At 40.5% G+C, this 12,512-nt stretch overlaps 1 protein-coding gene and 1 long non-coding RNA gene across 4 annotated transcripts in view; one reads left to right on the forward strand and one right to left on the reverse strand.

The window, feature by feature from the left end:
* Positions 1 to 8,725, reverse strand: part of DARS1 (aspartyl-tRNA synthetase 1) — a 39,602-nt gene extending 30,877 nt beyond the window's left edge. The window contains exons 1-3 of the mRNA XM_067299395.1: positions 8,625 to 8,725; positions 7,437 to 7,494; positions 1,316 to 1,408 (exon numbers count right to left, since the gene is read on the reverse strand). Of these exons, the coding sequence (XP_067155496.1) occupies positions 1,316 to 1,408; positions 7,437 to 7,494; positions 8,625 to 8,708 (235 nt within the window). The 5' untranslated portion in view covers positions 8,709 to 8,725. The remainder of the gene's footprint in view (positions 1 to 1,315; positions 1,409 to 7,436; positions 7,495 to 8,624) is intronic.
* A 162-nt stretch (positions 8,726 to 8,887) lies between these two features.
* Positions 8,888 to 12,512, forward strand: part of LOC136992321 (uncharacterized) — a 75,531-nt gene continuing 71,906 nt past the window's right edge. For 2 of the 3 annotated variants that reach the window (XR_010884508.1, XR_010884506.1), the window contains exon 1: positions 8,888 to 8,976. This is a non-coding gene — a long non-coding RNA (uncharacterized lncRNA). Of the gene's footprint in view, positions 8,977 to 9,255; positions 9,373 to 12,512 lie in introns of those variants that run through there. The other variant, XR_010884507.1, reaches the window with a different exon arrangement.

Below are 12,512 nucleotides of genomic sequence, written 5' to 3' on the forward strand. Positions count from 1 at the left end.
TTACAACTGCAAAAGAAGAAAATGTCATAAGGATTCTTATTTGTATACTAATAGCAGCAGTTAAATTAAATACAGTGTCACCTGTCTGAGCAGCTCAAAGTTGTTAACAATAATGACTGAGGCTTTCACAGCTTTTGAGGCTGGACAATTCCTGTACACAGGAAAAAAGAATGACGACCATGTAAGAACCACACTACAGAACTAGTTAGGAAATCACACAGATCTCCCTAAATTTAAAAATTCTAACACAAATTAAAATGTGTATTATATGTATAATTTACATTCAGCAGTACAGACATTCATTAAAGAGGGACTTTTATATGAAAATAAAGCCTCAAGAAGAGAAATAAATCTGGTATCTATAAGAATATTCTGTACTGGACTTTCAGCCCCAATTTGCATTATTCCCACTTCCAAGACTACTGTTAAGTTTCATTTGTGAAGATCATTTCTTTACGCTCTTTTCTTTCAAGTCTTGGGAAGACAATGTATTTATGTCTCACTGCACAACAGCCAAACATAACTGGAAATCAGTACAACAGTTGTCAGCATCTGACGTCAACTGAAAAGGCCAAAGCCTATTTAAGTTTGTGTATGGCAAACTGATCTCCAGAGAGAACTTCTGATTCCAATGAAGAAATATGGCTGTCAGAGAGACAAGTATGACAGCCCACAGTATTCAGAATCTATAAAAGGCTTTTTGCTTTAAGAAGATGTTTCTTATTTTAAGTTCAAATGAAATAGTCAAATATTGGCAATCGAAAGTAAAATGGTCTGAAATTTTAACATGGATTGTTGTTTCCTATAGGAAAAAAGATATAATGAAATTATTTATATGCAGGAGAATAAATAGGGCCTGTCCAACAGTCAGTAAATTTATAATAAATATATGTTTTCCTTAGAAGCTCACTTAAATTTAGAATTATATTTTATCTCATGTCTGTAACATCCAAAGCAGAATGACTAGAATTTTTTTAATTACTATTATTTACAAGTGTCCACACACTATTTAGTAACGTGATAAAAACAAAAGTCACTTATACTGGAATGTAATAGTAATATCTGATCTCCTGCTCAGCTGAAAACAAAATTTCCTTTTCCCGTTTGGAAAAAAGGGATGGAAGAAAGCAAAAAAAAACAGTTCAAGCGAGCGCTTTGAGTAACCAGATGACAGTTTTCTTGTAAGCAAGATGGAATTAGTGGAAAGTAATTGCTTTGCTTCTTTTTACTGAAAATTTATTATGAAGCCAAAATAAACATTCATTTATATTAATAAAATGAGAATATAAAAATCAAAACCCTGGAGGCATCTCACCTTTAGCTCTGCTTGTATGAATTCTGCCACGAACCCAAACCACTTCATCAGCTTTCTCCTCTGTCAAGTCTTTTATTTGAATCAAAACTCGATCTGCATCACAAAAATAAAACATATTTAAGAATGCTTCTGTTTTTTTGAAGACATTTTTCACTTTAAACTCAGTTACTACATTTTTTATTATTGCTAAAATTTATAATAAATCCAAGACATTATTTTATCTACTTTACAGTGGACGTTAACACTGGAAACACAAAAGATCACATTTCCTCTCTCAGTGAATTGTACTATATCAAGTAATTTTAAATTGGTCCTGGCTTACTGTTTGACTTATACAGCAGGGTCAAACTGCAGTAAAACAGAAGCAAGACTTATTGTAGTTCACGGATGGCAGAGCCCAACATGACTACATTAGTTTTGATAGGATTTCACAGTGCTGCACTGCACCACGTGTGCCTGTTGGTCTGGATTTTTGCTAGCTCAGGGATGTAAGTACTGCTCCACTGCGTGGTGTGGAAGTTGGCATGCTGCAAATAGCAAAACAAAGGCGAAGAGGAGATGCAACTGTTTTCTGTATTTACATCAGTAGGGTAAACATCAGAGTAGAATAATTATTATTTAAAATAAAGAAGAGAAAGAAACCATGAACAAATACGCATTAGAAATTAAAAGAAGATTCATTTTGACCAAAGCAGTGACATTTTGGAGCAACATCTCAGAAGGAATATTAGTGTGTAAAACCAGTGAAACTTAAAGAGAGAATCTGTTTAATAACCTGATCAAGCACTACTGTAGTTGCCTGCAATGGCAGGAGATAGGATTCATTAGAAAGAACAGTTCAAATTCCATGTACCCAAGAAAGCTGGTATCTTTTAGATATCAAAGGGAATTGCATGGTCAGGAAAGGGCAGGAATTTGGATAGTAAAAGAACTAATGGTAACTACCAAGGAAAAAAAAATTTTTTTTTTTTTTTTAAATCAGGAGTTTTTAGAAACTCCACAATTCTAACAGCTACACTTATTCATTCAGACTTCATGTGTGCTTAAAACCACTGCTCATTATAAGAAAAATTGTCTTCAAGGGAGATATGTAATACAAGCAAATTCACTGTCTGTGTCCTTCATAAAAGACTTAGCCCTTGTTTCAACACAACATTTCATTTACTAAGAAACACCACCGCTTCCACACTCTGGACTTCTCTTCCCTCAGAACTTTTCCAAACTTTGCTGACACTCCAGCTTACCATCTGCCATTCTGGACTTCTTCCCTCTGTCTCTGAATACCACTCACAGCTTGCCCTGTAATCCTATTATTCTGCACTGGGATTGGATTCAATTTCTGGAAAAAAATTTTTTTAATTCACTTTAGTTTATGCTCAGAGCAATGTATCTATTTTTTTAAACACAGAACTATAATCGTATCTTGCATGAAATTCTGCTACCAAGAACCCTATAGCTGACCTACAGTTTATGTGCTTTCTCCACAGAGAATTAGCATTTTCCTCACAGGCATACATCAAAACCAGAACAGAATGAAAGCGTACAGAAAAACGTGATGGGAAACTGACTCAAATATATTCATAATTAAGAGTATGAGTGAGTGTGTGCGTGCGTGTGCACGCATGTGTATGAGAGTGTGTGAATGCATGTGCATGCATTAGGGGAGGGAAGGGGAGTAAAGATGTTATCACTTCACAGCAACTTCAGATGTTCAAACATCATCAGTACTAAACAAATATACAACCAGCACAAAATGTAAGCTTTAGTACTTCTAGAAGTTTGATATTACCTCAATCAACTTAAAACTGCATTATTACAAACCTAAAACATTTTCCAGGCACAAGCATAAAGGCAGAATGAGGTGTTACCCTTTTTTATGGATCCCTCATGTTTCAGGCACCATCTGCATTAGATAAACACTTTTAAAAAATCTTTTGGATAATGGTCCACGTTTCATCAAAACTAAACAAAAAATTTTCATTGCAAAAATTTTTATAGGGTATGAGTTATTAAAATCTATTTCACCTTTCATAAAAAGTGTAACAAAATAGTCTCTGAAAAGAGGCACAATAAAGAGATTTTTTTCCACAAGGAGACACAAACTTTTGTATCACTTTGTTTCCCCTCTTTTAACCTGCCCAAATCCAGTTTTCCTTCCTCTCATTTCTCAAATGCCAATGGTTCATGGTATTATCTACACTTGCTAGTGTAAACAATCCTTTGTCACTCATTCTCTCTTGTCCATGCAACATGTTGCAGCTAGAATCTTCCCTTTGTACTCTCACATGCCATTTCACCTAGAAATCCTTTCAGTTCATTTCTGCCTTTCCCATGATAAAAATGAAGCTTCCTGTTCTCACCTTAAAGGTTCTCCTGCCTAATTTTCAGACTACCCACTTACTATTTCACAAATGCAAGCTGTACTTACATCTTCTGTTTTCTTGCCTCTTCTTTCCACATAAATACCTACAAATATGTGGATATTGCAAAAATAAAAGACGCTTTAAATCATACTACAGCTGCAGAGAAGACAAGGTAATGTGGATTTTAAATAAAGATTAGCAGCTTGAGTTCAAACCAAGCACTCCATAAGTCTGAATTTACACTTCCAGCCCCAATTCAATATCCATGTTATTTCATCTTCACTGCCATTTTGAATCACATTCAAGGGTAAACTGACCCTATATTTTTTCTTTTGTTTCCTTTATGTACAACACAACGTCTTCTTTCAGCATATTAAATATCCTTACCTTTCTTTCAGAACCCTAGCCCTTTCAAAACATGAGAGGATAAAAACCCCCAAACCCATGCAGGTTGTACAAATCAAAATCACATTTTATCTCCGCAACAAATCCCTGTCTGTCATATTAGCTTGTTTGCTAAGTTCATCTAACCTAGATCACAGGGTTTCAAAAGGTATGAGCAATATTTCCGCTGTTCCTGTGAAGTGCCAGCATCATTACCATGTTGGATAAATTTTAAAAAGAGAAGAAGTGGAAGATAAGTTGAATAAAAAAATCTGAAAGCCAAAAGCAGTGTAAGATGAAAGTAGCTTCCAGGGAGGGGAGATGAAAGTAATGGGGCTGAAGGGAGGAAAAGGGAAAGGCAAATGGAGTTTTACTAGCAGTCGTAGCCTAAAGCAGGCAGAAAGGACTGTAGAGACATGATGTAAGGGGAAGTGAGTGCACCAGATGGGCAGGGCAGCCAACATTAGCAGAAAAAAGACTTCAGTGGGCCAAGAATGAAGGCACAGGTGCGTGTGAGATCAATATAGCAGGGTGGAGTACCTATGAAAAATTTGGGAACAAGTGAAAAAAGTTTTATTTGGCCTGGAGAGGAACAAGAATCTTTGAGTACAGAGGAATGACAACAACCCTATCCCTTGGAAAGGGAGAACAATTTGCCTTGATCAGTCTAAGCTTTTTAGCGTCCCATGTCTGGCCAGTGTCCTCAGTACAGTGCAGCTACTACAGTAAGCCTAAGAGCGACAGCGCTGAGGACATCAATCATGCTCCTGCCCATGACTGTGCTGTCTGTACCGCCTGTTAGCTCCAGTTACCAGATTGTATGTGGATCCGCGCATATCACACCATAATTCATTACTCGGACTTAGAAATGGCACATAGCCACACGAACTTCAGAAAGAAACAAAATTAACACAATAGAAACAGATGGGAACACCCACATTTGTGCCTCCCTCCCCTCCCAGTAGTTTCTCTAAGACAGTCAATCAAAGTAGAATACTTTGGGGAACAGCACATATATCCTGCTGATATTAAGTGATGAGTTCAAGAGCTCTCCCTGGCAGTAAGTACTGAATCCTTAAATAAGAGGGTATCTACCTTGAGGAAGGGAATAGGCTGGTCCTGATTTTTTTTATTATTACAGACTTTTTTTTTTTTTATTGTTACTTAATTTTGGTGTTCTGGGTAACCATCTCCTAAAAAACTAAACAGCAGGAATAGAAGTAGGTCCTATATTAAGTCCAATGGAAAAACTCCTCAACCTTGTATATTAGCCGAGACTTTTTTTACGGGGACGGATGGTGAAGGGGGCAACAGAACACTCGGCCTTTTTCATATCACTTCCCATAGGTTTTACCATTTGCTTTCTGAATGTATGTTCTCCCCCTCCCACTATTTTGAGTGTTTCTTTTGAATATGAGGCAGTCAGCAGGGCAGACTTCTTCCAAGAGAGTAGAAATGGATGCACCATCTGAACCTGCCACAGTTTGGGGCTTTCACAGAATGAAACCGGCACAGGGGTATAGCTTGCAGATAGCGAGGCAAGTGCCATCATAGAAGCATGCAGGGAGAGGCGATCAAACAGGGCAATCCTTCAGACTAGTCAGTGATGCAATTTAACCAGTCAGATGCTAACTTCTCAAAGTTAGCTTCTTCTTGTTATTGTACTTTCTAGGTTGGGACTCCACAGCTACCTAAGCCAACATAACTTATGGACAGCTGTGTTCCTGCCTCCTCCAGCACTCATCAGGCCCCTAGCCAACATTTTTTTCCACATTGCTAAGCTGGCTAAACAAGTCGTTATTATTATTAGCATTTAAGTATGCTGAAATGGATCAGAAGACCCAGCATGAGGCAGAGGGAGACCACAGCAGCCGGACTGGCTTACGTTTAATAGAACTTCAACTTCAGTTCCCTTTCTTCATAGCTAATACATATTTTATTCAATAATGATTGCTGATACAACATCTAGTGACTTGCTCATCCTGCTACATTCTTGACATGATGATCCCCTTGAATTGCTTTCAATTTATGATTGCTTTTCTGGCTCCTCCTCTTCCTATATTCTCCATTTCCCTCCCTTAGGGAGGTCAACCAAAACAATCATTCCAGGGAAAAAAAAGCTCACATAAATAATATGACTTTTTTTTTAAACATTCCATTATGAGGAAGATACAAGAAGCCAACCTATTACCTTCTCTCATTTTGCAGTTTTACTGCTTCATGCTTTGAAGAACATGAAGAGAAGATTAGTATTTCTTAGGATGTTGGCCTGGGACATAGTTCTCTAGCTGACCAGTCTTTCCAAATCCCAATCCCCCACCCCTATAAAATGAGTATTTCCTGAATTTGGAGTGATGTGAATAACGATAAAACCCACTGATAAACATTTATATAACATATATTTATACATACATATATATATAGAATGGATTTGATGCTCATATGTAACAAAGGCCATAAAAACAGAGAGATATCTTACTCAGAGAGAGTATTGTTGCAGCAAGCCATAGAACTTACTCCAAACAAAGAAAAAAACCTGATACCCCAGGACTCAGTACTTTTAGGGTTAATCAGTCTTATTGGAATGGTATGGTACCTTATAAAAAAATAATTTAATCCAAAAAAAGTCAAGTCTGCTGTGGTGGACGCAGACAAAAATTGCCAGCAATTTCAAAAGGAAAGAGCTAAGCTTACTTCAAGCTTACTTTAAGCTGACAAATTTTTCTTCATTTTCATTGTGGTGTATGAAGATTCAGTGCTAGGATACAGTCCAGCATTTCGAAGTATGGCTTTTACAGGCCAATGTTAATACCCAGTAAACTACTTACTATGTGCATCTACTACTTTAGGCTTCAGTTTTTCCCCCACCCTAAAATATATCTTAAAATCACGCAGGCTGGAAGAGAGCTACAGAGGTCTCTAGTTCAGCCCCATGCTTGAAGCAGGTTGCTCAGGGCCTTGTCCAGGCAACGACAAAGATGGAGATCCAATAACCTCTCTGGGCCCAGCTCCAATATCTGACCACCCAATATCATCCCTCAGCCTTCTCTTCTCCAGGCTGAACAAGCCCAGCGTATTCAGCCTCTCTTCAGAGATCCTGTGCTCCAGTCTCCTGACCATTTTGGGAGCCCTCCACTCGACTTGCTCCAGAATGTCAATGTCTTTTTTGCACTGGAGAGCCCAAAACTGGACACAGCCCTCCAGATGCAGTCTCGTGAGTGCCAAATGTATTCAAACAAAGGGAAAGAATGTCAACAGGATTTCAATGAATGAAAAACAGTTTGGAAAATGATTTTTCAAATAAGTAATGAAGATACCTAATACATAACTTCTTCTTTTCCTCTTTTTTTAAACTTTTTTCATTTTTAACTGACCTGTTTTCTCTTGGGATTGTATCATTGATGACACTCCATATCTTTCTTTAGCATAATCCTAAAATGGAGGTGAGAAACATACAAGGATCACATATCAAAGAAGTGCGCACAAAAGCATGAATAAAATCATTACAGGTAATGCAAAATAATGAGATATAATATTAAAGATAATAAATTTCTGTTTCAGACTCTTAGTGATACACAAGTGAGAGGAGGTAATTGTGCCCTGTAGGAAAAAAAACCCAACCCAACAGCAAGCATTCATTAGGATCATTCTTTGATTATTTGTAAATATATGTGACTTCTATACAGATGTCAATATGAATACTTATGAAGTACCTACTCCTGAAAATGTGTTTAAATCCTACAGAAGATCCATTACTAAATATATCCTTCCCATATTTAGCTGCACTGAGAAATCCAGCAGATCGTATGCCAGTATCACAGCCAAAGCAAGCCTGGTAGACCACTAACAAAATCTATTAGGTGACACACAGGCAGATGGAGCCTTTTAGGGAAAGGGATCACAATTCTAGATACAGTCTTCCCAAAAAGTTCACTCATTTCTAAAAAAAATCACCCCAAAAAACAAAAAAAAACCCCCACTTTTTATTTCTTTTCATTCTGTTCAATATATGAACAGAGGATCATTTTAAATGCTTTGAGAGTCTGGGTTCCTCTGCTTTTGATGAACAGAGACCCATGTGTAATTCCCAGCGAAGCCACCAATACTCAAGACTTCCTTACTGCTGCTGCTGCATTTTCCACCTCCCAAGGCAAAGCAACCTCTCTTTTATAACAAAACGAAGCGGCGCCCATTATTAACGTTTTCTTTTGGAAGAAGCACCGGCCTAGGACTTTTCACCCTGCCCCGCGATCTCCCAGTGCGGGACCCAAAGGCCTCCCATGCCGGGGCTGCCCCGGGGTTCCCGCAGGCGATTGCAAGGGGGAAGGGGCGCAGGGCGGCCCGAGCGGGGCCTCCTCTCCCGGCACCCGGGCGGGCCCGGGACACCGCAGGGGGCGGAGGCCCTCGCCCGAGCACGCACCCGGCGGCAGGAACGGCGAGGCCAGGCGAGGCCGAGGCCGAGGCCGGGCCCTGCTCCCCGCTCCGCGCCGCTCCCCCCTCAGCCCCGGCCCCTCCGCCCCGGCCCGCGCTCGCCCCCTCCCTCTCTCCCTCCGGAGACCCACATCGGCCGCGGGCGGCTCGGCGCTCTCCGGGCGGCGGTCCTGGCCCTGGGCCTGGCCTTGGCCGCGACCTGCCGCGCTCGGCATCTCGCTGCAGCTGCCGCGGCGCCTCACGGCTCGGCCCCGCCCCCGCGCAGCGCCACGCCGCTTCCGCGCACGCGCCTCTCGCGAGAGCGGCGGCAGCGGCGGCGGCGGCAGCTGCGGGGCGGTGCGTGTTTTCCGTCCCATCGCGAGAGCTGCCGCTCCCGCGCGGAGGCGCCCAGCGGCTCCCGCCCCGCCAACGGCTAACGGCTCCCCGCGGGGGGAGGGGCGGGCTCGCCTCAGCGCAGCCGCCAGCTCTGCTCCCCTGTGACAGGTAGGGCCGACGCAGGCTTTGGTTCGCCAGTCCCCCTCCTCCCCCCGGAAGACTAACAACGACCGAAATTATCCTTATTATCTTCACAAAACGGCCACCTCCGTGACAGGACTCAGCGCTTCCAGACACGCACCGCGATACTGGGCCAAAGTTTGTCAGGCACAGCCGAGCTGGCTGAGGCTGTCAGCGGTTGTGCTCATCTAGGCCGCAGCTCTGGAGCCAGGACAGAGCACAGCGGATGGGTTTGGTCCGCAGTTGCCCTAGTTTGCAGTGTGACACATTAGGGTGTGAGGTGTCGTTAGATTTGTTGACTACGGTGACAGAGGCAAGGTTGTGCTGACATACTGGGTTGGATTGAGTAGCCGAACCAAAGTGAAATTTTGTCCTGTCTTGCAGGTAATACCTATGTGCCAGTGCTCACCCTGATAGCAATTTACTCTCCTGTCAGCCTGCTAATGCTGCTTATTATTAGTTAGCTAAAAAACAAAGTAGGTCTCGTAATTTGGGGAGAATGAACATAAGAGCAAATCCAGGTGTTTCCCTCTGGCTGGGTGCTTAAATCAATGCTGTAGTATGAGGCTAGGACTTGCTGCAGGTGCCAACTTTCAAATGCCTAAAATCAAAGTTCTGAGCAGCTGTTGAATCCTATGGCCATAGTTTGTTTATTTTTTGCAATACGAGAAGAGGGAGTTGGCAGTCCTGATTTAAATTGCAGTTTTGAATTTTCACATGTGACTAACAATCCCTCTTGCAGTATCGATTGGTGTTCTTCATTTCCTGCCTTGCAGTTGTTTATTGTACAGCCGTTTGTACTGCCTTGGTTCAGTGTCGCTTCTTGTGGGAATCCCCTTGCAAAGTTCCCCTACTGTCTCTGTCTTATAGAATTACGCACTTCGCTGCAAGACCACATAGTTTTCACAAAATCCTTTCTTCTCATGCAAAGCACTGTATTGCAAATAATTGGGATCCAGCAGCAAAAAAAATAAATGACAGTCAGTTTACATACCTCTTCACCACAAGAACAAAGTTCTGAGAGTATCATGTAGTCTATTTAAACAATAATGTAACAGTAATAAAACACTTGGTGTTCTCAGGGCTTGTCCCTTGTGTCTTTTCTGTTACCTGTCATCTGGAGTACAAGGCTGAGCAGAACCACTGCTGAACCTTAACTGCCAGGCAAATGCAAATCTTGTGCCTCACCACTGAGTAGACAGTACCATCTGTACCACACCGAAAGTGCCCTGTAATTCTCGACATTGCACTGACTTTGCTCCAAAATTCATTAAAAACGAAACAACCCTGTAACTCTTATTTTTATGCTGGAAACCTTCCAATGTGAATGGCATAATGACTATTATCTATATGGGCAAATAATCTGAAGGTGGTTGTGAAGGAAGTGCCCTTTTAAAATAATGAGGGTGTTAACTGAAAACAAAAGATGACCCTTTAAAGGCACTCTAGTTAACTATTTAATTACCGGTCTTTTAAAAAGCATTTTGCAGAATTATACTCTAAGGTCATTTCTCCAGAATCCCTTTCTCTTGCAATGTAGGAACACTTTTTTTTTAGAAAAATATTCTGCAATACACTGAAAATAGAAAAATAAATTAGTTTTAGAAAGAAAAACTTTACTGACAGTATTTATTTTCATATTTGGTTAAATCCTTCAAAATTTGTGAACCAATTAGGAGTTTTGGCAGGAATTTACTCCAGTCTTTACCATATGCATCTCACAAAATTTGTTGCAAGTTTCTGTAAAGAAAACAAAATACTATATAAAGGTGATGTAGCTTATCTGCTGCACCTTCTGTTTCACCGCACTGTTGTTGAAAATCATTTAATTGGAGCAGTACCTGCAGTGAACCTTAGAGTGATAAGTAGGAGTAAACCCACTGCTGGGCCCAGGTTGGAGGCAGAGGGGCTGGGAGGCCAGCGCCGTCCCCTGGGGCTCTGCTGAGGATTACCAAATGGAAATGACATCACCCACAGCCAATCCGGGGGCCCTGCGGGGATAGCTGGATGGAAGCCATATTACACATAAGTAACAAGACATGACATACCATGTGCTAATGCTAAATAATTCATCCCTCAGGCATACAGTGAATCGCAAAGCCAAGCTGAGACCTGGTCAACAGTTTGTAGTTTAAATTAAAACTGGCTTTTCCATCTTAAAGGAAGAGAGAGAGTTGTCAAGTGTTGTGATTAGAAGTGGAATGTAGAAATCCTCTTCTCTTCTCTTCTCTTCTCTTCTCTTCTCTTTTCATTGACCTGTTATGATTTTATCCTATCAGAACATTTTTTTGTGTGTGATTTTAGGGTCTGTCAATGAATACTGAAGATGTACTCCACATACCTATTAACATACAGGGATATTTTAAAGCAAGTTTTAAGTCAGCATAAATAGTATCATTTAATGTATCCTAGATATTTAAACATTAGCAACCACAATGGCCTAAACTGAAGCTCCTCCAAAATTTGGTCATATGTGTAACAGTGTTACAAAGCTTAGATGGGCGTTTCCATAGCAGAATCATTAATGCATCTCATTAGGGATCCAGAGGCATTTGCTTCTGCTTAGGGTGAAGATCACACCCAGTCAGCCTCTCTGTACTTGATGGTTTGAATTAGCAGTAGACGGAGACTGGACATGATGTCAAATACAGCATTTCTTTGCCTGCTGTTGGCTACTGGAACTTGCATAGCTTAACCTTTCCAACTCAATGATCCAACTAAGCTTGGCCAAACCTCTGACACACCTTTGTTAAGACGTAGAGCTGTTTGTACATAAGAGATGAGTGTCACAATATGCTAAGCAACACTTCCACTGAAATCAAGCCAAAGTAGTCAGCACCTTTCATGATCTATCCTTATGCATTTCTTTACAAAAATGGTGGCTCAAATATCCTTTGATATTCCAGCGTACTCTTGAACAAGAAATGGACATTTAAATATACACTGCTTTGGTGGGAAGGAGGTAGGAGTTGCATTTATTTTAGGATAAGAAATTAAAAGGGCCTCTGGCCTGTGGAATAAGTGAGAATACTTACCTAGACTCTACATGTTTGGCTAGTTAAATCCTGGAGAGCATGAACTGCTACAGTGTTAAAATGAGCATGTGGAAAAAAAGTACAAAACAAATTGGTAGTGTCTCTGAATGGCCTTCAGGGAATTCAGCTTTATTGCTACAATAGTACACTTTCCAGTATGCAATTACTCGTTGTCATGGAAAGGGATTTTAAAGATTTCTCTTCTTTTGCATGCTGCGAATCATGCTTAATGTAAGTAAGAGGTTGCATTTGTATTTTTCTTCCCATGTTCATTTACTTATCTAGATTCTTGTATGATCCTTAACAGGCCAGTATCTGATTTCCCCTTAGATAAGAAAAAAATACTAAAGAAATGCATCAGCAGCTAAAAAATGAATATAGTATTTATTTTTAAGTTACGTAGGGAAAACTCTTCTGTTTATAATTTTCAACCTTGGTAAAAATGCATTTTTGTAATTGATCATTCTTTTTTTACTCAAACATTTGTAC

This window comes from Apteryx mantelli, chromosome 6, assembly GCF_036417845.1.
Source record: "Apteryx mantelli isolate bAptMan1 chromosome 6, bAptMan1.hap1, whole genome shotgun sequence".
NCBI classification, from domain to species: Eukaryota; Metazoa; Chordata; class Aves; order Apterygiformes; family Apterygidae; genus Apteryx; species Apteryx mantelli.